This window comes from Coffea arabica, chromosome 8e, assembly GCF_036785885.1.
Source record: "Coffea arabica cultivar ET-39 chromosome 8e, Coffea Arabica ET-39 HiFi, whole genome shotgun sequence".
Taxonomy (NCBI): domain Eukaryota; kingdom Viridiplantae; phylum Streptophyta; class Magnoliopsida; order Gentianales; family Rubiaceae; genus Coffea; species Coffea arabica.
In genome coordinates, this window is record NC_092324.1 from 50,899,349 (window position 1) to 50,924,904 (window position 25,556).

Genomic DNA, 25,556 nt, shown 5'->3' on the forward strand with positions numbered 1-25,556 from the left:
GTAGAAAATTTTTGGATATCTGATGTAGCATTTATAGTTGATACAATGGTCTGCATCAGAAGTTTTTAGGTAAAAGTGGAACATCAGAATAAAGATAAATATTTATTTAATGGTAATTTGGATGTTGATGGGTAGATAGTAGTGATAGCAAGTAAAGATAAATGAAATAGAGACTGTGAATCATTTTTTTGCTTTATATTTTGGTTATGAATTATAACTCAAAGGTATTATAGGAATTTTGAGAAAAAGTATAGCCTTTTTGATTTAGAATGTTACTTAAATAATAAAAATAGGGGAGGTAGGTATAATTTTTAGAACTTAAGGAAAACTTTATGCAATTGTCAAAAACCCCAATGGACGTATGTGCAATTAACCCTAATGAATTTGTTGGGCTTTTCACGAAATGGCCCTACTTTTATTATTTTCAGAAGAACCCCTCTATCTACGAAATTTCATTATTTTCTTCTTGTATTAGCTAATTTAAAGTGCCTCGAGTTGGGAGACCAAGGGCGATATGGGCCAAAATTTTGGTACCCCCGAGTGGGATAGAAAGAGAAATATTGCATAGCCATAAATGAGTGGCACGTTTAGTTGCAGAACAGTGGACCTTCCTCTTCTCTTCCATTATCAGATTTTCATATGTTCAAAATGTCACCAGTCCCAACGCCAGGCTCTTTCCATCTTCTTGGTTTTCTCTCTTCTTTGCTTTTTGTATTTTGTAATTATTTTAGTATCTGGACATAAGACATGTTTTCTAGTTTTGTTATGTTAGATAGTATAATATTAAGCTGCTATTTTAGACAGTTGACAAGAGAGAGAGAAGACCAATATGACCCAAATGCAAGAAACCAAAGGGCAAAAATCAAAATACATGCCCATGACGAAAACAAAAATAGGACTTTACATAATTGATTTTTGTAAGCTTTTCTCCATGCATGAATTGCCCTAAACATTTTTGTCAAACAAATTAGATATAATCACTCTGCAAAATGGGGAAGTTTGGCTGTTACAGTTACATGCCCAGCAGTAATAGTCTAACAAAACATGTACGTAGTCCAATCCTTACATTCCTTTCTTTTTTTTTGTTGGGTAAGATCCTTCCTCAAATTCTATGCCATTGAACTGGATAGCAAATATGATTTCAAATAAAAAGTCCAATCAAAACTTGAGAGGAGCTTCTAGCTAGGACATGTCACAAATATGGTATGGACCCTCAGTCTTAGGTTGCTTTCAGTTGTAGATTTCCGTGGTCTAAAGATAGGGAGTGGATCTGGTTCTGGTCCCCCACTTTACAAATATTGACAATGACTAAAATTTTCCAAATTTAGTACCACGTAAAAGGTAAAACTCGTTTAACAGAAAAATGTTCAATCGAAAACTCAGTAAATGTATAGCAACTTTTCTTGAAAACTTTGGCTTGGAACAAAACAAACTTTCGTTTTTCTGGGTCATAGGATTAATGCAGAAATGTGCAAAATGACTTTTTTTTTTCCGTAAATTCACTAGTTTTCTGTTTATTTGTTGTCAAGTTGAGGATGAAATTCTAGTAGCACCATGGCTTCATTGTCGCTTTGTGCCAGAAATGCTGGACTCCATTGTTAATAAACACCAGTATACTACCACTATAACACCTGATTGTCTTCTCATTAACGTTCATTAATACTAGCGTACTAATACGTATTTATAGCGTAGTTCACGTCTTTCAATGCAGTGCCTCTGATTATTATGGACACAATTTAGTACTTAGTAGCGTGCTACTGGCAGCATTCTTCTTGCTCTTCTCCTTCTCTTTTGGCTTCTTCTCTTACTTCACAAATCTCCACCTCTCCTCTTTTATCTTTTCCTTTCAGAGATTGCAGAGATTATTCCTTCACTGACTTGTTCTTCTTCACAAGCAGATGGAGTAGTAGGCCTTTCTCAAGCTGAGAAATCGTGGAAAAACCTCAAGATTTTTAGCTGCAGAACAGAAAAGGGTACACCATTCGTCTCTTCTACACCCTTTCTTTGTATATTTTTTGCCTGAAACCTGATCAATAGGTGTAGGTTGCCATCTTTTCAGCAAGGCACGCACCAGCATTTGCCTCCTGGTAGCTTACTACTACTACTATTATTATTATTTTGGGTGGTTTTTGGTAGTGTTTAGCATTCATGCAATTGCTCCAGAGCCCACTTTCAGCATTTGCCTCTTGGTTAATTCTTTCAGTGCATAAAAAAGAAGTGATCTTGTGTGCTCATTTTTCCGAAAGAAGCAGAATCATTAGTAAAAGTGGAAGATTTTTGCTTAAAATTTAAGTTCAAAGACTAAGATCCACCTCTTCTTTTGACTTTTTTTGTTTTCACTTACTTACGATTGAAAGAACTTAATTGTCTTATTTTCTTTTTTTTAATCCAATAAGTGAAGTTTTGAACTTTACCAAAAAGAGAGAAAAATTTATCCTTACACCCTGTCAATTTTCTGATCATTTTAAGGTTGGCGTCTTTTTGTTCGGATTAAGGATTGGGGCTTTTGTTTTTGTAATTTTGTGGCATGGCTCTCTTTTCTTTTGGCAAGATCAATGAGTTATATTGGGGAGTCTGTACGAATCACAGGTGACTAAAGTTCATGTCTTTAACGATACTTTAGGAACTTTAGCTTGAAGCATGTGTACAAACTTTTAGCTTTTTCCTTTTGTTTCTTACTATTACCTAATTGATGCTTTGATGCGTGGTGCTTAGTAGGTAGTAGTACATCTCTCCACGAGGTAGAAGAGCACATGGTTCTGAAAATAAAAATGTTGACCTGTTCCTTTTTGAATCTCATTGACTTGTGGGCTCCCTTTGTTTTTAGCCTTGTACTGAGATGGTTAGAAGTATCTCTTTATAGCTTTCTTTATTGTAACAGCCCATATGGTATAAGTTATTGAGAATTAAAAGCTGTGGATGGAGCTGATTCTAGGATAAGTGAGCTTTCATATATCCTGCTAATCTAGGTAAGTTGACTTTTAGTGAAATGATTTCTTTGTTTGTCACTCACTGTTAGGCACAAAAATAGGCATCAATGATTGATTTTGTGGTGGGCCTAATGAGTTTATTCCACTACAATTATCATTGTAATCTTATGATGATTTTGTTACTCGAGTGCCAGACCATGAGTATGCGTTTTAGATCTGTTGAAACTGATGACAAGTTCCAGTCTTCATAATTTGTTGGCCGTGACTGTGTTGAGTACTGAGGATTTTCAATAGGCTAAATTATATGTTCATAACTCAGCCAACATACTTTGATCTCTTCATCAGTTCTTGTTATTGTTTACAGGGAAAAACATTTACAAGTTTTTCTAGTTTCATTTGCCATTCACTTTAATGTTCAGCAGTAAATTTGGCCTGCATGACACTTCCTCAATTCAGGAACTCGAGCTCGTTTCACCATGTGGGAATGACAAAGATATATTGATGCCTTTAGCATAGGCATGGAAGTTCAGTGTACTTTTCTATGTAAAGTATACTGTCTGTTATCTTCGTTGTGTTTGTGATGTTTTATTCTGTTGTTTTGTTGTGGCCTAGGTGAATTAAACTCTCTCCAAGTGCAGGAATTATTCAATTTTGAGGAATCATTTATCTGTGATAACTCAAAACAAGCTGTCTTCGTGCTATTATCTTGAACAACTATCTTGTTTGTTTGATTTTGATGATAGACTGTTTTAAGTCAGATTAGTTCATGTCGCTTTGTCTTTATTTTATTTTATTTTCTATACTTGGGAGATCTTGAACTGAGGAGCTCCTACTTATAATCCCTCCCACCTTACCACCCAATGCTCCCCCCATGACGTTTTGTCTTTTGTTTCTTTTACTCAACAATATAATCTTTTTCTCAAAGGCAGATGTTGAACCATTACAGCATGCCTGTAATAATGCATGCTATTTCAAGCTGGAATATACACCTTCACAAATGTTATATAGGGATGCAGCAATCAGTATTATTTATTTATTTTTATTCTGCAGCATATAGATGACTTCTTGAGATTCTATATCGAGCACACCTTCTTCCCCATGCACGGATTAAAAGCAGAAAGAAGAAATAAACGTTGTGAATAACTTTCTCTCCTGGTGACATATAATCAATAGCTTTTGTTGGGCGTTTTTGCTGCTCAATATAAATTTGCAGTCTTTAATAGAGTGATTGTCACATTTGTTGCATTTTGACATCTCTACTTAACTTGCATGTCGATCATTTACATAGCATCCCCTTTGAACCTCATATATACGTTGAATTTGTAATAAAGCTCACATATTTTTTCCCCAGGTGATTGTGATTTGTCTTTTAGAAAGGGGCCAAATATCCGTGATAGCTATCATTCCAAATGACAATTGGCAACCTGAAGCTAGGTGTGGATGTTGTCAGTGCACATAACCTTCTACCTAAAGATGGGCAAGGATCATCCAGTGCTTTTGTGGAACTCTATTTTGATGGTCAGAGGTTTCATACCACTATCAAGGAAAAAGATCTAAATCCAGTATGGAATGAGAGCTTCTACTTCAACATTTCAGATCCTTCTAATCTCCACAATCTTAATCTTGATGCCTACATCTACAACAATGTTAGAGCCACTCACCCCAGGTCTTTTCTTGGAAAGGTTAGCATCAGTGGGACTTCCTTTGTACCCTATTCAGATGCTGTCATCTTGCACTATCCTCTTGAAAAGCGTGGCATATTTTCTCGAGTACGAGGGGAACTTGGTCTTAAAGTTTATGTCACAGATGACCCATCGATAAAGTCATCCATCCCATTTAGTGCTGCTGAGGACAAACCTGTGGTGAATGAATCAACTAGAAATATGCTGCCAAACAACATACCTACTGTCAAATCTGAGACAAGACACACATTTCATCATCTTCCCAATCCCAATCACAACCAACAGCAGCACCAAACTCCTCCTCCTGCAGTTCCTCAGCAACTTACAAAGCATATGGCTGATGAGATGAAGGCTGCTGAGCCAGAGCCTCCAAAGCTAGTTCGCATGTACTCAGCATCTTCAGCACAGCCTGTGGACTATGCACTAAAGGAAACTAGTCCGTTCCTTGGAGGTGGTCGAGTTGTTGGGGGTCGGGTTATACGTAAAGATAAAACTGCATCATGTACTTATGATCTTGTTGAGCAAATGCACTTCCTTTTTGTTAGAGTTGTTAAGGCTCGTGATCTTCCTGCAATGGATATTACTGGAAGTTTGGATCCATATGTGGAGGTGAGGATTGGAAACTACAAAGGAACCACAAAGCACATTGAGAAGCAACAAAATCCAATATGGAATGTGGTATTTGCCTTCTCAAGGGAGCGAATGCAAGCGTCAGTACTTGAAGTTGTTGTCAAGGACAAAGATCTTGTGAAAGATGATTATGTAGGAACTGTCAGATTTGACCTCAATGAGGTTCCAATGCGTGTTCCTCCAGATAGTCCTCTAGCTCCAGAGTGGTACAGGCTTGCAGACAAGAAGGGAGAGAAAATAAAAGGCGAGTTGATGCTTGCTGTCTGGATTGGCACTCAAGCAGATGAGGCTTTCCCTGATGCATGGCACTCTGATGCAGCAACTCCTATTGACAGCTCAGCAGCTGCTGTAGCTGCAATACGCTCCAAGGTCTATCATGCTCCCCGTTTATGGTATGTGCGTGTTAATGTTGTTGAAGCACAGGACTTGGTTCCAACAGAGAAGAATCGCTTTCCTAACGTGTATGTGAAAGCGCAAGTAGGGCACCAGGTTTTGAAAACAAAACCTATTCAGGCTCGTTCTTTTAATCCCTTATGGAATGAAGATCTCTTGTTTGTGGCTGCTGAACCATTTGAAGATCATCTTATCCTTACAGTCGAGGATCGCGTGGCTCCAGGCAAAGATGAGATCCTTGGGAGGGTCATTATACAATTGGCCAAGGTGGAGAAGCGTGCTGATGACTGTATTGTGCATTCTCGCTGGTTTGACCTGGAAAAGCCAGTAGCTGTGGATGTTGATCAACTTAAAAAAGATAAGTTTTCTAGCAGGCTCCATCTTCGTGTCTGTCTAGATGGAGGCTATCATGTGCTTGACGAGTCCACGCATTATAGCAGTGATCTCCGTCCTACAGCAAAGCAGCTGTGGAAGCCATCAATTGGTGTTTTGGAACTTGGAATCCTTAATGCTGTGGGGCTTCATCCAATGAAGACACGAGATGGAAAAGGTACATCAGACACCTACTGTGTTGCAAAGTATGGTCATAAGTGGGTCCGAACTAGAACTATTGTTGACAACTTGAGTCCAAAGTACAATGAGCAGTACACATGGGAGGTGTTTGATCCAGCTACAGTTCTTACTGTGGGCGTCTTTGACAACAGCCATCTAGCTGATAAAAGTTCAAATGGTAGTAAGGACCTAAAGATTGGAAAGGTTCGAATCCGCATATCAACCCTTGAAGCTGGCCGAGTATATACACATTCTTACCCATTATTAGTTCTCCATCCTACTGGTGTTAAGAAGATGGGCGAACTGCATCTGGCGATACGCTTTTCATGCACATCTTTTTCAAACATGATGTACATATACTCACGCCCACTGTTGCCGAAAATGCACTACATAAGGCCTTTCACTGTTATGCAGCTTGACATGCTGCGGCACCAAGCTGTGACTATAGTGGCGGCAAGGCTTGGTCGAGCGGAGCCCCCACTTAGAAAAGAGGTGGTAGAATACATGTCCGATGTGGACTCCCACCTCTGGAGCATGCGCCGGAGCAAGGCCAATTTCTTCCGTCTCATGTCGGTCTTCTCAGGATTATTTGCTGCTGGGAGGTGGTTTGGTGACATCTGCATGTGGAAGAATCCAGTGATGACAGTGCTTGTTCATTTTCTTTTTCTTATGCTTGTATCCTTCCCAGAGCTGATTTTGCCAACAATATTCCTTTACATGTTTCTGATAGGAATATGGAATTTGCGCTACAGACCAAGGTATCCTCCACACATGAACACGAAGATATCTCAAGCTGAGGCTGTGCACCCTGATGAACTTGATGAAGAGTTTGACCCATTCCCGACCAGTCGAAGCCCAGACTTGGTAAGAATAAGGTATGATCGACTGAGAAGTGTGGCTGGTCGGATTCAGACTGTTGTTGGGGACATTGCAACTCAGGGGGAGCGTTTTCAATCACTGTTGAGTTGGAGAGACCCCCGTGCTACTGCAATCTTTGTTACATTCTGCCTTATAGCTGCATTGGTGATGTTTGTGACTCCTTTCCAGGTAATTGCAGCCCTGGCAGGCATATATGCAATGAGACATCCAAGATTTCGTTATCGATTGCCTTCGGTACCTATCAACTTCTTCCGTCGGTTGCCCGCGAAGACGGATAGTATGTTGTAAATTGGTGGCTGAATCTTCCCGTCAGCATCAGGGAAATAAATTATTCTACTTTAGGTCATAATCTAGCTTTTATGTCGACTGCTTATGTAATATGTTCTGGCCTAGGAAGTTCCTAAACTCACTACGTCGATACATGATGAAACAATCTGTTTGGCCCTGTGTACTTGTTATTTACTTGTAATAAAACAATGTCTTGTTATTTTTTTGATTGCTTTATCAAACAATCTGTTTGATAAACATTTCTTTCTTCCATGTCTCTGTTTGTGACACAGAACTAGATATTTCCTGAAAGGCTGGCCCCTTGGTATCAATAGTTGACTCTAGAAATCGATGAACGTTTCTGTTTATCTAAACCTGTACAGCTCTGAAAAGCGCACGATTAAAGCTAAGGCTCTGGAGCTTTTCATAAAATAATCTGTTGTGTGTGGATGAGATGAGATTCGGGAAGAAGTTGACCTTTACTAGTTCTCCATCCAAAGAACTTCAAATATAATTGCGCGGCCAACAAACTGACGTGCCTCCACCATTGCTCTAAAGAGAACAATTTCGGGAGACATTTTTATGCTACTACGTGCTTCCATGTCGAAGCAAAATTTTGAAGCTGCAAGCCTGCAACTACCCTTCCCTAGAAAAAGCCCAATGGAAAAAGCAAATTACATTCGAGTTGATTTTTTGGCATCAAGATGGCTGTCGTTTCTGTGGGTAAGAAGAAATCTAGAGCATCCAAAAAAGTTCAGACTGAGGATTTTGCTTTATTTCATTCCTTGGCCAAAATTTTGTTCCGAATTCCTGCTGCTCTTTTTCTCTTAATCCTCATTTTCCTCTGGTCTACTTCCACCACCTTTATTTCAGGTAACATTCTTCATGTGTGTTTGTCATCTCGGAAGCTCAACAACCTCTATTGCATATCTGCTGGGACGCAGCCAAATTTCCATATTCCTGTTCCACTCATCAACGGAAGTTCAGCATCCATCACCAGAGAAGAAAATGATGCTAGAAGCTTAGTTCAAACCACCTATAACAGCACGAAGAAAGGGAATGGGGATTCAGAAACTCTCTTTAACAGTGGAATGAAGGATGATACAAACAATGTTGGCAGTGTTGTGCAGGCGAACTTGGTTCCTACAGTCAACAACAGCACCAACTATGGTAGCAACAAATCAGCACCTCTCATTGGCAGCGAAAGAAAGAGTGATGTTCAAGCCGTTGATGGTGTGATTAGGAATGCAATTTCTACAGTCTATAAGAGCAGTAACAAGTACCTGGATGAGGAAGTGATGACGGCCTTGAATCAAGTGGAGGACCAGCTTCGTATTCATCGATCATGGATATCTTTTGATCAGAGCCACACAAATTGTGATGGGAGGGGAGTGTATGTTTATGAACTTCCCCCCAAGTTCAACAAAGATATATTGGCTCAGTGTGGTGATATTTTTCCTTGGGCTAATCTCTGTAAATATTTCAGCAATGACGCCTTAGGTGAGCCGATACAGAAGCTTGGTAAAGGCTGGTATCACACTCACCAGTACTCACTGGAGCCAATCTTCCATTCAAGGGTTCTAAAGCATACTTGTAGGGTATACAATGAAAATGAAGCCAAGCTATTTTACGTACCATTCTATGGTGGGCTTGACATCTTGCGATGGAATTTCAAGAATGTTTCAGATGATGTAAAAGACTCTTTATCCTCAGAACTGATAAGATGGCTTGAGACACAAAAGCCTTGGTTTCAGAAGTCAGGTAAAGATCACGTCTTTGTCTTAGGCAAAATCACCTGGGATTTCAGGAGATATGACAGAGAGTCATGGGGCACAAGGTTCTTGGAGCTTGATGAAATGCAGAATCCGATAAAGCTTCTGATTGAACGGCAGCCTTGGCGTATCAATGACATTGGCATCCCACATCCAACATACTTCCATCCCCAGACAGATGATGACATAATCACGTGGCAGCTGAAGCTAATCAGATCACGGCGTGGAAGCCTCGTGAGCTTTGCTGGGGCGGCAAGATCTGGTGCTCCAAAGAACATAAGATCCATCCTGATCGAGCAATGTACTTCAGCTAGAAAAGGAAACTGCAGATTCCTAAACTGCGGTTCAGGTGCTTGTGATCAACCCGAGTCACTGATTGAGATATTCATGGAATCTGAGTTCTGCTTACAACCTCCAGGTGACAGCGCAACAAGAAAATCAGTGTTTGATTCTCTTATATCAGGTTGCATTCCAGTACTCTTTGATCCTTTCACAGCTTACTATCAATATGCATGGCATTTACCAGAAGATCACGAGAAGTATTCAGTATTCATAGATGAAGATGCGGTGAGAAACAGGCAGGTCAATTTTGCTGAAAGGCTAGAGAAGATTCCTATAAAGGAAAGAGAGGACATGAGAAGGTATATAGTCTATGACCTATTACCTGGACTCCTGTATGGAGATTCAAATTCAAAGCTTGAGAAATTTCAGGATGCTTTTTCGATAACAATGAATAATCTGATTGAAAGGGTGAACAGATTATAGTGGATGGAGAGGTTGATAAGACATTTTGTTCGTGTAAATTATATTCGGTAGTGGTAAATGGGACCTTTTTTTTTTTTTTTTTTTTGAGAAACAGGGAGAGGATAGGGGATTTGTAGCTGCAAATAGGATGTCACTGAAAAGAGAATAATTTGTTTTGTTTGTCTGGATTGCATTTTTTTTAAAAAAATTATTGTAATGATTTGATATATATGAGGTAAAAAGATGATTGAAAAACGTAATAATTTTTCTTTGAAAAATTACTGTCCAAATAAGGTAATTCTGCTTATGTAATTTTAAATTTCTTTAAAGATAATTGTAAATTGTCGATTGCTTGCACTGCCATTCAATCTCCACTGCTCAGTGGTCTCTTTTTCTTCAATTTCTTAACTTGGTTCATACCTAAAGTTTACATAGGTATCTACCTAATACGCGCTGATCATTATTGCAGCGTAATTTGATATTCTAAAGTTCATTGTACGTATATTACTACAACTTTGGTAAAACAAATATTAATCATATGAAATGTGAACACATGTATTAAAGTCTCATAACTTGACGATCAAGAGTCCCTACAGCTGTTGTCAGATCTATCCATTGTCAGAAACTCAGATCATATCATATGTTACGACAAAAGAAGCATCAATTCAATATGCAAGAAAATGAACTGTAAATTGACATTAGCATTACTTAATGCAAGAATCTCGGAATCCTGCAGCAGTAGTTCTGTCCCTCTCAAACTCGGACGCGGGGCTGGAGCGGTTGTTCTGACAACCGCTCCGGAAGGTGTAACACCATTTGTACATGGTGTAACATCATCTGTACAAGGTGTAACAATAGAACAACAACGAGTAAAATAGAACAACATTTTTGTGAGTCCTACACAACGTGAAAATCGAGTTACAAAATGTGATGTGAACCGCACAAATTTCTAAGGCCTCATCCAGGCCGTGAACTGGACAACCGTCCAGGCCCCTCGTCCCTCAAACTCTGCCTCTCACCTCACCGCCTGCGTCTGTCTTCTGTAGTTTTGTCGTATTGCTTTTTCGGTCAAAGAGTCCAGACTTGAATTTTGCCCTTCCTATTGTCCAAATTCCTAACGAACAAGTGGAAACATATTCTTCGTCCAGAGTCTTCCCAAATCCAGAATAAACATTTTGCATCAAGAAAGTGCAATGGACCATGATGCCACAAAAACGGGCATCATTTTCCGAATTCTTGAACCAAATGCCCCTTCTTTCCAATTTTCAGCACAAAAGATTTCTCATTTCCCAAATGTGAACCCGGTTTCAAATTTGAGCATCTACCATGACCCTTTCACACACCTCACCAAAAAAATAAAAATAAAAATAAAAAGATAAAAAGGACTTGGTGTGCAATTAACCCTTTGCTAAGAAAGGGGTCTATTCTGGAAGGAAAAACCATAGCCTCATCCCATGGACGGACGGTGGCACACCATTCCCCGTTCACATCATCCCCACCCAAAATTTGCCCATCATTTCACAGTCAAATCCCACGTATGTTTGTGCTCCGTTATATTAGCTGCCCATCTGCCACGTGTAAAATTTCGGCGCCCACGAATACTTACACGGACTAGAGGGCATTTTATTATTTCTCTTGAAAATAAAAACGTCTCAATCGACAAAATATGTATAAAGTAGACCTACCCCTGCGCACAGTCCTCATGTTCTCTTTTTCAACTCGCCTTATCAGGAGATCATTTTGCGTGTCGAAGCAATTCTCGATTCTATCCAAAGCCCATCTCAAGTCCCCGCATATTTCGTCTGTTCCTTCAATTTCTCAGCCTGTCGCAGCAAGTTTTTTGAAATCTTGGTCTTGTCAAAGCATAAAAGACCCAGCTTTTCTGAATTTGAGGTCAGATCATACGATGGCCACCCAGTCCAGCGCCCCTCAATTAGTCCATGACTTCACTGTAAAGGTTTGTTTTGCTTGTTCTGCTTCTTTCTTTAACGTTTTGGTCTTTATTTGCGTGGTTGGTATGTGATTGTTTGTTGTGCATCTGATTTTGGGGTAATAATTTATTTGAGATAAAGAATACTACTGCAATCTGTTTCCTGGGTTTTATGTTTGTATTCTGGATTCGGAATATGAGATTATTTTTCAGAAGTTCGAACTTTATTTCTCAATGGAATAATTGACGGACTTGGTTGGTTTTGACTGTCTGAGGGTGAACCTGACTATTTGGTACACCCCACCCCCAAAAACCCCTCTTTTCTCTTGAAATAAGGAGGAGAGGTGTTAAAGTTCGAAGCATGTCACAGGCGGTGACAATCATGCCCGTTTTAAGATGAGAAAGAAAGGCCTTATCTTTCAATCCTGGAGTATTTGGTTATTATTATACTGGCAGTTATTCACAATTATTATGCGTAATGTTACAAGATTTGTTAGCCCTTGCTGGTTGTAGAAGTTTTCTAATGCTTTTTTTTTTTTTTTCCAATTGCAGGATGCCAGAGGGAATGATGTTGATCTTAGCCAATACAAGGGAAAGGTCCTTTTGATTGTCAATGTTGCATCTCAGTGGTACGGATTTTCAGCTTTTGATGTTTATACTGTTTGGTTTGTAATCTTAATAATGATTGAAGGATAAGTTAGGAAATATGCTCCTTGACATGGTTTTTCTTTTGAATAAACTGATTTAGCCATATGTAGACAGACAACGCATAGACAGACAATGCAAAGAAATGGCTTCAGTGTGTCTGGTGCATCAGTGCATGCGTACATATCAAAAGGATTTCTCTCCTTGTTGACCGAACCTTTTGGATACGTTCTAAAATGGCATACTGACAGAGTTGTTAATGGAATTCAAATCTGCTGCAGTTTTTCGTTGTTTGTTCATTCTTTAGGTGCTTCTCGTCCATGGTTGGTTGGTTTTTCTAGTCTCTGTTAATAAACTGTCCTTCTAAGCTTCGCATATGGTGAGATGAAAGAGTCTCGAGGAAGAAAAGGTTTTTATATGTTGAACTTCTTTTCTTCCGAACGGTTTAAGACTTTTCTACTCAGCAGTCACCGCCTAAGAATGTTTTCTTCCTTCTTCGATCCTCATCATGTGGTTTTTTTTTTTCCAAGTTTTCTTGGTTATCTTATCGCCTCAAGACTTGAAGCTGGTTCTTTGCAAGTCTATTGTTTTTCAATTCATCAAAATGGTTCTCCTGGATTTGTTAGTCAACTAGAAAGTGAAGACCCAACAGTCTTGCCCAGTTCCTGACTGTTGTTGTCTTGCATGGACTTATTTGATATCTTTTTCTTGCTTGACCTTATTTCTTCAATCTTACTTGGCATGTCCTATTTTCTGTTGATGCAGCGGTCTGACCAACTCAAACTACACTGAGCTGACAAAGCTATATGAGCAGTACAAGGATCAAGGTCCGAATCCTGTCAACTCTTTCTGCTCTTTAGTATATTAGCTGACTATAACTCGAAGTTTGGCTCTTGAACTTTTGAATAGGTCTGGAGATCCTTGCATTTCCTTGTAACCAGTTTGGCTCACAGGAGCCTGGAACTAATGAAGAGATTCAACAGTTTGCTTGCACCCGCTTTAAGGCTGAGTATCCCATATTTGACAAGGTATAATTTGCAGAAAAGCATCTTTATTGGTTGCCAGCTTTTATCATTGATTCCTTTAGTTTTACTCCCATGGTATTCATGGCTTCCCAGTTTTCCTTTTCCTTTTCCTTTTCCTTGTTGCTTTAGAGAAAACAGAGAGCTATGTGCTTGGCCAGTGTTTCTGGTCTTCTATGTAATGAGTTAGCGTATTTTATGTGTGTGGTGTGTAGACATTTCCTTATTATTTGAAGCCCTTGTTAGGATGTACAGGGCTGCTCTTGAAAGTTGTAGTTTTATGCTTTGGTTTGTGTTGACACTTGAATTCTTTGTAAAATGTTTTATTGTCTCCTATGTTATAGGTGGACGTAAATGGTTCAAATGCTGCTCCTCTGTATAAGTTTTTGAAGTCAAGCAAAGGTGGACTTTTTGGGGATAGCATCAAATGGAACTTCTCAAAATTCCTCGTAGATAAAGAGGGGCATGTTGTTGATCGCTACGCTCCCACCACATCTCCCTTGAGCATAGAGGTAAAAAAACTGCAAATGTCGGCTACAGTCTATGTATTAGGACATTAATTTAGTATGTCATCTCATCTTATGATGCTAACAAATAGTATGTTTCTTCTTACTCTTTGCAGAAGGACGTTAAGAAACTATTGGAAAAAGCTTAAGCAGAGCTGTTGACTGGAAAACTCGTCCGAATGGACGCTTCTGCCTTTGATCTTTCAAATATGTACTGTCACGGAAATATCTTTATGAATAAGCGGAATTGTGTTGCGGTTGAATGTGCTTTCTAGACCATATTTTAGTTTCTGCTACAGTACTGAAGTGTCTTTTTATTTGCTTAATTCAAGCAATAAAGCATGTTTGCTAATAGGCAAATGTTATGGTCCAGTTGAATGTAGTTTTGTGGTTTTCTTCTCCCTAGTCACTGTTGTAAAGCTTATTTTTATGTTGTTTTAGTTAAAAATAGTAACATATCGCCCATGCAGCTTCTCTTTGTTTGCTGATAGGCAAATATTATGGTCCAGTTGAATGTAGTTTTGCGGTTCTCTTCTCCCTAGTCATTGTTGTAAAGCGTGTATTTTTATGTTGTTTTAGTTCAAAATAGTAACATTTTGCCAATGCAGCTTAAAATAGTAACAACAATAAATGTTAATCTTTTCCATGTAGAGGGAACTGGGTTGTTGATGCTCCAACAGCGTGGCCCTTAAGTGACATCTGGATTAAGTGATAAAATTCACCCAAGCTAAGCAATATGGTGCGTACTAGAGAAAGTTTGCAGATGTCGCCTTCTGTGCATAAATTACCATTTTATATTTGCAGGAGGGGCATTGTGAAAACTGAGTACGCCCAATGAACATTTTTTCCCCCTTTTCGGTTTTTGTCCCCTATGCTTGGACTGGAGAACGGAATTTGACAATGGCGGTTAACTTGGTTTGAAGTTCAATAATGGGATGAGAATTTAGGCAAAAGCAATTGTATATCTGTTCTTAATGTTTTGAAACTCGGACTAGTGATTGATCCCGTTAAGCCACTGGTTTTCGGTTCAACCGATTCAACTGATCGAGTTATCGATACATTATTGTTTTCATAAACAAAAAAAAAAATTTAATTCATTATCTCTATTGCCTGGTGATACTCCTGTGCAGAATAAGCCCAGATTCAAATATTTCATACCTTCAAGTTTCAGTTTCATCTTTATCACAGAGAGATTTAAAAGAGATAAGTTTCAAATCTTAGTAAAAAAAAAAAAAGAGAAACCGTCCAAGGATTTTCGTACCTTCAAGCCTCATCTTCATCACAAAGAGAAAAGTTTCAAATCTTAAGAGAGAGAGAGCATATCCAAAGATTTTCAACATATTAACTTGAAGTAAACCACCGGCCTTTGAGTTGGTGGCCACCACTAAGCCATTTAAGACTTGGTGGGGTGAATCCTTGCCTCCCACCAATTGCCATATTAGGTGATCTCTTAAAAAATTTAGACGGGTGTACTATGATGGTTCAGTCCCCACCGGCCCCCCTAGACCCAGTTGAGTCTTCCCCTTATATTAGGATAGTGTAGGATGCTATAGATAAAGTGACGATTGATAAAAAAAAAATGTATATATATATATATATATTAACTTGAAGTATTCCTTTTCCAAAAATAAAAAAAATAAAAAAACTATGTACTCTAGAACAAATTTTTTCATAACTTGAAAAGTCAAGAACATAAATTTTCTAAAAATTGATGAATGTAATTTCTTTCAATCATACCAAAAAAAAAAAGAAAAAACCTAAAAAGTCGCAATAGAAAAAAAAATTTCAAAAGAAAAGAAAAGAAAAGAAAAATCGTCACATACAAAATATAAAGAAAATAAAAATTAAAATGATTGAACTAAAGATGTGGAAAAACTTCAAGAGGTCGAACTACATAGATGAAGATTTAGAAAAGGTTGGAAGTAGAAAAAAGAAGAGAGTAGAGTCCAGATTAGAAAGAGAAATTGAAAGAGAATAAGAGTTTGTAGATGAAATAAATTCATAGACGATAAAATACCTATGATTAGATGAGAAAAAAATGAAATTGGGAGCATAGAGACTGGAGATGGCGATGCAAAGAGACGAGGGGTAGGGTGAATATGAATAAGACGGTAAAATAGTTTACATAGAGCATGGAAGTTAATTTATTGGGTAAAATACACGGAACCCCCTTAAGGTTTCGCGAAAAGATACCTTACCCCCTATCGTTTAGAAACCTCCACCTAAATACCTTAAACTTCATAACTAAAGTGAAAATTGACCTGTAACCGGACGTGCGACTTAATGACGATGGATATGCGAGAATCCTTTGTAAAGAAAATCCTCCCTCTCCTATTCTCCTCCTAAATAACACAAATATTTTTTGATCTTCTCTTTTATGATTCAAGAATCATGACTGCGTTCTTTCCGCGGCAAAGTGATCGATCTGTCATCACCATTACATTCTACTCCTATATTTTAGTATCGGTTGCTTTTGATCAGGTCCCACCCTCAATCAAACCGGGCGACAGACGAGAAATGCTTTATGGAAAGAGTCATGTTTACAAGCTCGAGGAATCTAAGGGGCGGTAACAAAATGAAACAAGTAAGGAAGGGAAAGTACTTTCAGAGAAGAGTAAGGCATTCCAATTGCCAGTTGACCGATCCTTTTCATTCGATTGAGTTCCGACCTCGAGTTCAACACACGGGTAAGCTTCTTCTTCCTCTTCTCATCTTGAGTGTCTTTTATTATTACTGGATGTAACCTAAAAGAAAGAAAAGGATATCGCCGGAATCTAAAGCTTTCCAATTCGAATTGCCTTTCCCTGTCTTTGCCTAATTCGCTTCTTAACGCACAACATACCCGGCAAGAGCAGCTGATTCAATAGCTTTTCACTCCTCACCCCTTGGATGAAATTCTCTTTCATTTATGAGTTACAAGTGGGAATTGAATTCAATCTTAAGCTTCGGCCTTCGGTCTTCCTCTTAAGGGCACTTCACCAACCAACCAAAGAATGTCCTCTGCCTTAAGGCTCGGGTAAAGAAAAGATCTTTCCTCTGGTCTTCTTAAAGCAGCGGAAGCAAGCTAAAGATTTCATTTCCATTGGCCAAAGCACCGACCATCTCAAGAGTTTCGATAGCTTCTGATGGGCATTCTCTTTCTTTTAGGAGTTACAGATGGAAGTAAAAAGCATTAAAGATGCTCTTGTAACAATTTTTTCTTTTTTTTTTTCTTCTTTTTCTTTTGGAGAGACAAAGGTATTCGACCTACAACCGGTAACTCAGCCAGTTAAAAAGTCAATTTCCACTTTAGTTATGAAGTTTAGGGTGTTTATATGTAGGTTTCTAAACGATAAGGGGGTAAGGTGTCTTTTCGCGAAACCATAAGGGGGTTCCGTGTATTTTATCCTAATTTATTTTAGTATAAAAAATATACAGCTGGGCCTGGTGAAACCTTTTGCCTCCTCCACATGAGGTCCCAAAATCGAACCTAACCAGCATCCAAAAAACATCCCCACTTTTACAAAGCTTTCAAAAAAAAAAAAAGCTTTCATAAAAACAAAGGAAATTGTGAAGAAAATAAAAAATTGGGGTTTACTGGTTCAATCGATTTTTAGCGATTTAACGGTTTTTTCTATTTTTGATCGGTTTAATTGAAGTCTTCGGTTTTGGTATACAATCAAATCGGTGTCAAGATAGAATCGCTATTCAACCGGTCGAACCGACCTGTCTGATTCGATTTTAAAACACTAACTTTTTTGTATGATTTTTTTTTTTGAAAATTTCACCACAACCATCTTTTTTCACATTCGTACTCCTAGCGAGAGAGTCCAACTTGAAATTGAAAAAAAAGGCAATTTAAATGACTTAAGTTGTTCATTTCTTTGTTGTATTTCTGCTAAGTAGCGCACACTCTGCATTAATGTGTACATAAAATGACGCTTACAAAATTTAATCCACTGTTTTTTTTTTAAAAAAAAAATACACAAAGATCGGAAATCCCCCTTCCCCCCCCCCCGGGGTCCCCCCAACAAATACATAAAAAAAAGAAAATTACTTTGGAACCACGAAGCCAAAGCCTCAAAGTTCGGTAGTTTCTGCATTCTTGCGGGGGTTTGAGGCTTGACAACCATAATGGAAGGCCAATCTGCGAAAGAGCCACAATCAGTCTTCGACTTCACTATCAAGGTTAGATCTTTCTACCTTTTTCAACGCTTGAATTGATTTTGCATCCAAATATGTAAGTTTAAGCACCCTCCCAAACAAGTGGTCTTACGTAGCTCGATAGTAACAATTAGGAAGCATAATCTAAAGGGGGGATCTCCATATAGTTGCTGCGAAATCTATCTAAAAAGAAAGTGATTCGATTTTGATAAAGTTTTTCTTTAATCCTCTGATTCCAATGATTTCAAGGGCACATAGGGAAGCACTGAGCACTGTGAAAATTCTTGCAATGCTATAGAAAGTGCTCTAATTGGGTCTGAGAAAGCTACAGATGAAGTTGAAATCTACCTTCTATGAGTGTCTGTTGACAAGTGCTTCAAGTTGAGGAAATTTAAACTAACCTTAACATCAATCGTGATCAGCTGTTTAAAAGTAAAAAGACCAAAAACGGAGAGAGTCAAGTTATTTTTGAGAAAGCTACAGATGAAGTAGAATGTTTGATTTTTCACCTTCCTAGCAGTAAAAATTAAAATGCAGTTTAGTTTGTCCTACCTTTTCTTGTCTATGCTAAAAGCATACAAGAAGCCTGAATTAGGTCAGCATCTGTTCTTGCCAACTAACTGTCATTTATCTTCCCGCTTGAACTGTCCACTATAGCTAATCAATCAGTCTATAAAGGCGGGCTTTGAGGGATTGAAATTCATAGTTAATTGCTGGGCAGGAAGAGCAAGAAGCTGGCAAGATATTTAACATTGATGTAGTGTTGCAAATTGTTCAATTCTGGGAGATTATGTAGCATAAGGGAAGCTTCACTTAAGAGTTTCAGCTTATTGATTTATATGGATTGCAGGATGCTAAAGGAAATGATGTGGATCTGAGCATCTACAAGGGAAGGGTTCTACTAATTGTCAATGTTGCTTCAAAATGGTTGACATTTGCTAATCTATCGTCTGTCACTATGCTATAATTATGGTACCATTTTTTTCCCCTGAATGATTATGCTTCTTTCTTTGTCTTTTGGTTGATTTTTGATAGTGGGATGACCAATTCAAACTACATTGAGCTCAATCAACTGTATCAGAAATACAAGGAGCTCGGTATGCGTTTCATGGTTTTGTATTGCTTTGATTGTGTCTGATAGAAGGAATCATAGGTTTGTGCACCTGATATGGATTTCAAGTTCAGTGAGGTCGACATTATTTGAAGAGTTCCTGATTGTACTGTTGGAATCCTGAAATTCAATTACTTGCCTTAAGGCTAAAACATTGATCCGTTTCAGTTTATATATTTTTAGTGAGGCTGCATTAAGTAGTGTTCGTTTCATTGTGTGATAAGACTCTGCAAAACCACTGATCTTGCTTTCATTTCACATATAGGGCTGGAGATACTTGCATTTCCATGCAATCAGTTTGGTGAAGAAGAACCAGGAAGTAATGATCAGATCTTAGACTTTGTCTGTACCCGTTTCCAGTCAGAATTCCCAATCTTTGACAAAGTAAATCCCAATCGGCCAACCTTACTAAGAAAGGGTATTTTCAGAAGTGGATTGTTTTTCTGTGTCTAACAACTATCACCGTAAGCATGGCTTTGCCCAAAAATAAGCTTGCATATATAAATTTTGTAAACCAGATGCTTTTATTTTTCACTTTGCATTCTTTTTTCCAAGCAATTTAGTTGCCTGGTTTCAAGACAAAACATTTCACTTTGGACTTTGGAGAAGTACTATGTTCTCATTCCATCAATATCGTTAATCTAGATTGAAGTGAATGGTGAAGGTGCTGCTCCACTTTATAAGTTTCTGAAGAAAGGCCAGTGGGGGATATTAGGAGACGATGTTCAGTGGAATTTTGCAAAGTTCCTGGTGGATAAGAATGGGCAGGCTGTAGATCGCTACTATCCCACAACGTCCCCACTAACTATCGAGGTAATGCCTGCTCCTGCTAACTTCTTGATTGTCTTGACCTCTGTTAATGTCTCATGTTGACTTCAATAACATGATGATTAAAAAAATTTTATACTCATTTTCGTTTACATTCCCAATAAGATATCCTCAACCATTATCCATTATTACTGTGTAGTAATATTTCTTACGTTGTGAACTTCTTGTAATTGTAGCGAGATATAAAGAAGCTATTCGGTGTCCTGTAGTTTCCACAAGATACAAGGGTTTCTAAGGTCAGTCACTTTGCAACGACTGCTCCTGTATTGCTTCTAACATATCACTGTATCATGCTATGGTGCAGAAACTGTAAGGCCCTACAGACGGATGAATGTTGTATTCCATAGTGTGTAAAAATTATAGTTTAGCCATCTATTTAGCATAGCTTAAAACTCATTTCCAAATCAAACCAAATTGAACTTTTATTCTCATGTTTCATTTTTCACTCGTGCGCAAGAGGTTCTGTATGTATCATGGTGCAATAAGTTGCAGAGGAGCTGGAGTTTATATGATACACGAGTCTGATGCCTTTATTGTTAAACTTTACCTCTAGCTTGGCTTAGTGCAACCATCAGCAGAAGACCAACATGAGATTTCAGGAAGGATGGGGGCATTTACGGTAAGTGTAATCCAGTGTTGTTGAAATGTTTCATAGGATGCATAACAAAAGCAGGCTGCAAAGCTTAACTTGACCAGAGTCACCAGACAAGGCAACTCGGGATAAAATTGCTCATGATATGAGCTGTAGTTGCTTGGAAGCTACCAGTTTTATGTAACTCTTCTTCGGTCCCTTTATATTGCTTGCTTTCAGTCACTAATCTTATGCTAGAGCTTAAAAGTATCAGTTGCCACTTCTTTTGCCTGCAATACCACAACACAATTCTGGCTTTTACCGTATCTCCAGTTGAAGTTGATCCTACAGGATTCCTATGGTGTGTGAGTGGTGATTCGTGCAGCTGCATTGCCAAATGCCAACTCTTTTTTCTTTTGCTTCATTCTTCTTTTCATTTTTCATTCTAATGATTTTTGAACCAGAAAGAGAACACTTCAGCAAGGTGGTCCATGTTGCCTTTTTTATATCTTAACTTTGGGTTTCATTATCAAGGTAATACATCAAAGCAAGAAATTAAGTAATTTAACAACGCATGAAGCTGAACGTAATCAGCCACGTTCTGGTGCAATGTGTAATTGCTTCCTCAAACCATCAAAGCGAAAACCGACTCATAATCAACAATGACATATCGACTCTGCATGTAGAGAAGGGCTGAAGAAATGAACAGGACTTTTAACCCGAAAGAACAAAAGGAAAGAAGGAAACGGCTGCCGATCCTCGGTGTGTATTCTCATTGATTTGAGGGGCTTGTTAAGGGCCGAGGATCAGAAGCATCAATCAACCGCTTATTTACTCCTTTTAAATTTTACCACCATTATAAAACTATTTGAGTCCAAATAAAGATGCCCCTTCATTTGGATTGCTTCTTACAAGTTGGAAGAAAATGCTATGGCATCTTTTAGAATGGCATCTGTATGGCAAAAAAAAAGTTTGAAAACTTCAAAAACAAAAAGTTCGTTGAAACTTGAAAGCGAGCTTACTGAATATTCCAAAATGTTTTGCAAAAAGCGACCTTAGGAAATACTCCAAAAAGTGATCCAAAATGAATGGCTGTCCCTGTCCAAATTCCAGTGGAGCGTGGGTCCCGCAGTTGGTCGATCCATCAGTTGACTCCGTTGTCTTAATGATATATTACCGACCTGCATCCGGAAAACGTTCACAGTCTGCATCTCAGTCCTCTGGGCCGTCTGCAATTTCCCTGCTGAACACCTATCATCCCATCGGATAATGGCATCCCTATCTGAGAAAGCCCCTCAATCTGTCTATGACTTCACTGTTAAGGTTATTTCTTTACCTTCTTGTTTTGCGTGTTTGTAGCCTACACTTGCGGAAGATACATGTGTGTTTGGAATTGAAGTAACTGTACTACTTGTATGTATGTGGTTTGATAGCTTCAGGGATGACTAATATTAAATGGGTTATGAAGATTTACGAGTATTATTACTTGTCAAGATCTTGGAGAGAAAAGCCATCAACTTTGAGCAAGCCCGTTTAGTTTTTATGGAGCATAAAGTCTTAAATCCCAGTTGCACATTTTTCTTAGTTTTTTACCTCACTCAAACAGGTCTACTGAGATTTTTCATCTTTGATTGATTGCAGGATGCTAAGGGAAATGATGTGGATCTCAGCATCTATGAGGGAAAAGTTCTGCTAATTGTCAATGTTGCTTCTAAATGGTAGAGTCTACTTAAAACTGCACGCATTTTTTCAGACCAGAATGTCAATTTGTTTCTCTCATGCAATTTTTCTCATGGTAAACTAATTGTGCATAAGAATACTTGTATACAGCTTTAAGACTGACTAGTAAGAAAGTAATAACAAACATAACTGTCATTTTGTTCTAGGATCATTTTGCAAACCTGGGAATATCATTACCAATGCACTTCCTCCAAATGATTTTTTTGTTTTTTTTGGCCTCAGTGGGTTTACCAACTCAAATTATACAGAACTGAATGAACTGTATCAGAAGTATAAGGATCAAGGTATGTGTTTCAATTATATGTAGTTGTTTATGAGTGATTGTCTATTGCATAATTAAAAGCAGAAATAGAAATTTGCAAATGTGGGATACAATCTCTATGTACTGATTGACTTCTATTCCATGTTCTTAATTTCTGATATCATTGAATGGAGTACACGGATGTTTTTGCTTGACTTAGCACTGACTTTGTTATTTCTATTTAGGCTACAGGATTTTTTTTTTAAATTTTAGAAATTAGATGTTAATTTTTGTACCTCTGATTATGCTTTCAATCTAGGACTGGAGATTCTGGGATTTCCCTGCAATCAGTTTGGTCAGCAAGAACCAGGAAGTAATGATGAGATCGTAGATTTTGTCTGCACCCGTTTCAAGTCAGAATTCCCCATCTTTGACAAAGTAAATAAAATCGGCTAAACTTTAGCCTGCTTTCATATTAAGCTCCAATTCTGTTGCTGTTTTGCCAAATCATTTAGTGAATAATGAAATCATGTACTTCCCAAAAAAAAAAAAAAAAACTGACGTAGAAGCAACTCTGTCACTTAGCATCACATTGCTCTGCAAAGCATTTATATAAACCATTTCAGTTTTGAGATTCGTATTCATTGCATATTCTTATAATAGATTGAAGTGAACGGCGAAAATTCTGCTCCAATTTATAAGTTTCTGAAGAAAGGAAAGTGGGGGCTAATAGGAGATAACATTCAGTGGAACTTTGCAAAATTCCTGGTTGATAAGAATGGACAGGCAGTTGATCGCTACTACCCTACGACTTCTCCTCTTACCATTGAGGTAATCCCTCCTGCTGATTTCCTGGTGTTATTGAGTACAATTTCTGCGTCATCTGGACTTCAAAATGCACATATTTTAAAGGTCTCCAATGATGTCATCAGCTTTTATGAACGATGCATAGAAACTCAACTTGTGATTCTGTTTTAATTGCAGCGAGATATAAAGAAGCTCTTGGGAGTTTCTTAGATGCCACAAGATATGGGGTCTTCGTGATGTTAGTTAGTCTGGAATTCTGATCGGATCTTGCGTTTGGCACATTTTGTTCTCCTATCTACAGGCTAACATGATTGAAGATGACATCATGAAGTAAACTTCATGTGATTTATTTGTTTTCTGTACTTTTTGCTGTGACTATTTTAATAAGATCATGATCTGAAACCCAGGATTCTATATTTTCTGCTGTTATGAGATTATCATCTTGCTTCGTCAAACATTTTCACTTAACAAGGAAAGCAAAACTCTTATAACAGTTTTATTAAGTTGAAACCAACTCAAAAGCACTATATAGTTGCATGAATTCGTGAAGTTTTATTGTTAAGTCATGATTATGACTTTGTGAGGAGTAAATTGAAATCTTGCAAGAAGTTGAAGGTCAACTTGCCATCCAGTTATTCTGGATGAGCTGCTTTATTGTGTCCAAGCATTGGAACCTCCCTCCCAACCCCCTACCCCTTAGAAAACACAAGAGAGAGAGAGAGAGAGAGGATGACAAGTAGAGAACAGAAAGGAGAAACAGAAAAAATGTTTCGTCACTGCAGCATCTAATCATCAGCCCAGAAAACTTCCATTGATCCCCAGTCTTTCTTGGGGACTTTCAAGGCTTTCCAAACTGCTTCAGAGGCATCAACAATGTTGTTTTGACATGGTGGCTGGAAACCATGATCGGAGTCGCAACCCTTCGTTGAGTCACACTCATCAACCACCATGGCTCTGACACTTCTTCCATTACCGAAGATGGTAATGTACTTATGGCACCTTTTCAAGCCATTGAACCATCCTGTGGATAGAGCCACCACTGGTGTGTTGTTGGAATGGAACTTATTGTCACACGCAGAAGGTCCACCACCATCTCCACCCTTCTGAAAATCATTTATAGTCAGAATTGCCTTTGTGTGTTTAGAAACAGGAGGCGAACACTCGAAGGTTTTGTAAACTCTGTTTGCCTGACAGCAATCATCAGTATGAGGATCGCACTGGTCTCTTGGTGCTTGTTTTCCTCTGATTTTGCCGCTTGGCGTGCATGGTTTGGCTTCCACCATCAAAATCGTACAAGCCAAAGCAATGCTTGAGAGCAAAACCAAGAGGCAGATCGAACTGAATTGGACTTGTTTTCTCATGTTTTTCAGTTCTCTCTTTTTTCATTAGGTTCTGATGTCTTGGGATGCAAATAAGTGCAGAGGTCGTGGAGTAGTATATATAGCACACTAGGTACTGAATGCCTCCAACAAGATCAACAAATAGGAGCTGAAATAAGATGCTTTTCCATAAATCTTTACAACATTGTGCACCCTTTCTTTCTATAACTCTTTTCTATGGGTCCTTGGGCGTTTACATGAGATGCTTTGGAATTAAAAGAGTGTGTTGTCACTTGTCCCTTTGGGCGTCCACACTACTAAGATGTTAATTTGGCAGCTACCATGTCTGGATTCTCGAAGATTCGTTGACAAGATTTCCAAGGTACTCGAGAACTGATGGAAACGAGGCAGGAGCGGTCATCAGTTGACAAGATTTCCAAGGTACTCGAGAACTGATGACCGCTCCTGAGCTGTTAATGGCCATGATTTGGCCTCAACAAATTGTGTGATCCAGATCACAAGTTGTGCATCGATTTTCACACCGTGTGTGGAACTCACAAAATTTTGTACTAAAGTTACACGTTGTGCAAACAAAATTACGCCGTATGCAACCAAAGTTACACGTTGTTGAAAATGGCCAAAACCGTTGGTCCAAGCTAGAACCAATCAAATCAAAGCACAATGAACCCTGATACTTAGTTGCCCACTATGTAGCATGCCGACATGAAAATGAAGTTCAATTACATTGCTGTTGCCAAAACACGGAGGATTGTCTTTTGCCCTCTGTGTGACCACTTTAAACAGCATATGTCTTACCGATAGTTTGGAAGGAAGGGAGCTCCAA

At 38.5% G+C, this 25,556-nt stretch overlaps 6 protein-coding genes across 9 annotated transcripts; 5 read left to right on the plus strand and 1 right to left on the minus strand.

The window, feature by feature from the left end:
• The first annotated feature begins 1,751 nt into the window (after nucleotides 1-1,751).
• On the plus strand, nucleotides 1,752-7,559 carry LOC140013019 (multiple C2 domain and transmembrane region protein 7-like). 3 transcript variants are annotated; one of them, XM_072061940.1, is made up of 3 exons: nucleotides 1,752-1,973; nucleotides 2,882-2,969; nucleotides 4,282-7,559. In XM_072061940.1, the coding sequence occupies exon 3, from the start codon at nucleotides 4,340-4,342 to the stop codon at nucleotides 7,352-7,354; it is 3,015 nt and encodes a 1,004-aa protein (XP_071918041.1). In that variant the 5' UTR covers nucleotides 1,752-1,973; nucleotides 2,882-2,969; nucleotides 4,282-4,339; the 3' UTR covers nucleotides 7,355-7,559. The 3 variants fall into 3 exon arrangements, with proteins under 3 accessions (XP_071918041.1, XP_071918040.1, XP_071918042.1); XM_072061939.1 differs by lacking the exon at nucleotides 2,882-2,969; XM_072061941.1 differs by lacking the exons at nucleotides 1,752-1,973; nucleotides 2,882-2,969 and adding an exon at nucleotides 3,003-3,473.
• A 254-nt stretch (nucleotides 7,560-7,813) lies between these two features.
• Nucleotides 7,814-9,873, plus strand: LOC140013020 (xyloglucan-specific galacturonosyltransferase 1-like). The gene has a single exon (XM_072061942.1). The coding sequence runs from the start codon at nucleotides 8,038-8,040 to the stop codon at nucleotides 9,868-9,870; it is 1,833 nt and encodes a 610-aa protein (XP_071918043.1). The 5' UTR covers nucleotides 7,814-8,037; the 3' UTR covers nucleotides 9,871-9,873.
• A 1,630-nt stretch (nucleotides 9,874-11,503) lies between these two features.
• LOC140013022 (probable phospholipid hydroperoxide glutathione peroxidase) lies at nucleotides 11,504-14,493 on the plus strand. Its single transcript, XM_072061944.1, has 6 exons — nucleotides 11,504-11,806; nucleotides 12,332-12,408; nucleotides 13,190-13,251; nucleotides 13,334-13,452; nucleotides 13,791-13,958; nucleotides 14,069-14,493. The coding sequence occupies exons 1-6, from the start codon at nucleotides 11,516-11,518 to the stop codon at nucleotides 14,099-14,101; spliced, it is 750 nt and encodes a 249-aa protein (XP_071918045.1). The 5' UTR covers nucleotides 11,504-11,515; the 3' UTR covers nucleotides 14,102-14,493.
• A 1,594-nt stretch (nucleotides 14,494-16,087) lies between these two features.
• Nucleotides 16,088-20,926, plus strand: LOC140013025 (probable glutathione peroxidase 8). Of its 2 annotated transcripts, XM_072061949.1 has the most exons (7): nucleotides 16,088-18,119; nucleotides 18,946-19,022; nucleotides 19,131-19,192; nucleotides 19,472-19,590; nucleotides 19,852-20,019; nucleotides 20,211-20,270; nucleotides 20,588-20,926. In XM_072061949.1, exons 1-6 carry the CDS (start codon nucleotides 18,066-18,068, stop codon nucleotides 20,241-20,243), a joined length of 513 nt encoding a protein of 170 aa, XP_071918050.1. In that variant the 5' UTR covers nucleotides 16,088-18,065; the 3' UTR covers nucleotides 20,244-20,270; nucleotides 20,588-20,926. The 2 variants fall into 2 exon arrangements, with proteins under 2 accessions (XP_071918050.1, XP_071918049.1); XM_072061948.1 differs by lacking the exon at nucleotides 20,588-20,926 and having other exon boundaries at nucleotides 20,211-20,546.
• An 843-nt stretch (nucleotides 20,927-21,769) lies between these two features.
• Nucleotides 21,770-23,809, plus strand: LOC140013024 (probable glutathione peroxidase 8). Its single transcript, XM_072061947.1, has 6 exons — nucleotides 21,770-21,928; nucleotides 22,247-22,323; nucleotides 22,568-22,629; nucleotides 22,906-23,024; nucleotides 23,250-23,417; nucleotides 23,571-23,809. Exons 1-6 carry the CDS (start codon nucleotides 21,875-21,877, stop codon nucleotides 23,601-23,603), a joined length of 513 nt encoding a protein of 170 aa, XP_071918048.1. The 5' UTR covers nucleotides 21,770-21,874; the 3' UTR covers nucleotides 23,604-23,809.
• Nucleotides 23,810-23,902: 93 nt separating this feature from the next.
• LOC140013023 (putative ripening-related protein 1) lies at nucleotides 23,903-24,805 on the minus strand. Its single transcript, XM_072061946.1, has one exon. It carries the CDS (start codon nucleotides 24,752-24,754, stop codon nucleotides 24,179-24,181), a length of 576 nt encoding a protein of 191 aa, XP_071918047.1. The 5' UTR covers nucleotides 24,755-24,805; the 3' UTR covers nucleotides 23,903-24,178.
• Nucleotides 24,806-25,556: the final 751 nt, after the last annotated feature.

What these genes read in the sequence shown, in the direction of transcription:
- LOC140013019 (XM_072061940.1), top strand. Translation starts at nt 4,340, where the DNA reads ATGACAATTGGCAACCTGAAGCTAGGTGTGGATGTTGTCAGTGCACAT.
- LOC140013020 (XM_072061942.1), top strand. Translation starts at nt 8,038, where the DNA reads ATGGCTGTCGTTTCTGTGGGTAAGAAGAAATCTAGAGCATCCAAAAAA.
- LOC140013022 (XM_072061944.1), top strand. Translation starts at nt 11,516, where the DNA reads ATGTATAAAGTAGACCTACCCCTGCGCACAGTCCTCATGTTCTCTTTT. An exon ending in TGAGCAGTACAAGGATCAAG is followed by an intron (nt 13,252 to 13,333) that starts GTCCGAATCCTG and finishes ACTTTTGAATAG; the next exon opens with GTCTGGAGATCCTTGCATTT. An exon ending in AGTATCCCATATTTGACAAG is followed by an intron (nt 13,453 to 13,790) that starts GTATAATTTGCA and finishes CCTATGTTATAG; the next exon opens with GTGGACGTAAATGGTTCAAA.
- LOC140013025 (XM_072061949.1), top strand. Translation starts at nt 18,066, where the DNA reads ATGGAAGGCCAATCTGCGAAAGAGCCACAATCAGTCTTCGACTTCACT. An exon ending in GTCAATGTTGCTTCAAAATG is followed by an intron (nt 19,023 to 19,130) that starts GTTGACATTTGC and finishes GATTTTTGATAG; the next exon opens with TGGGATGACCAATTCAAACT. An exon ending in CGTCCCCACTAACTATCGAG is followed by an intron (nt 20,020 to 20,210) that starts GTAATGCCTGCT and finishes TTGTAATTGTAG; the next exon opens with CGAGATATAAAGAAGCTATT.
- LOC140013024 (XM_072061947.1), top strand. Translation starts at nt 21,875, where the DNA reads ATGGCATCCCTATCTGAGAAAGCCCCTCAATCTGTCTATGACTTCACT. An exon ending in TCTATGACTTCACTGTTAAG is followed by an intron (nt 21,929 to 22,246) that starts GTTATTTCTTTA and finishes GATTGATTGCAG; the next exon opens with GATGCTAAGGGAAATGATGT. An exon ending in TCAGAAGTATAAGGATCAAG is followed by an intron (nt 22,630 to 22,905) that starts GTATGTGTTTCA and finishes CTTTCAATCTAG; the next exon opens with GACTGGAGATTCTGGGATTT.
- LOC140013023 (XM_072061946.1), bottom strand. Translation starts at nt 24,754, where the DNA reads ATGAGAAAACAAGTCCAATTCAGTTCGATCTGCCTCTTGGTTTTGCTC.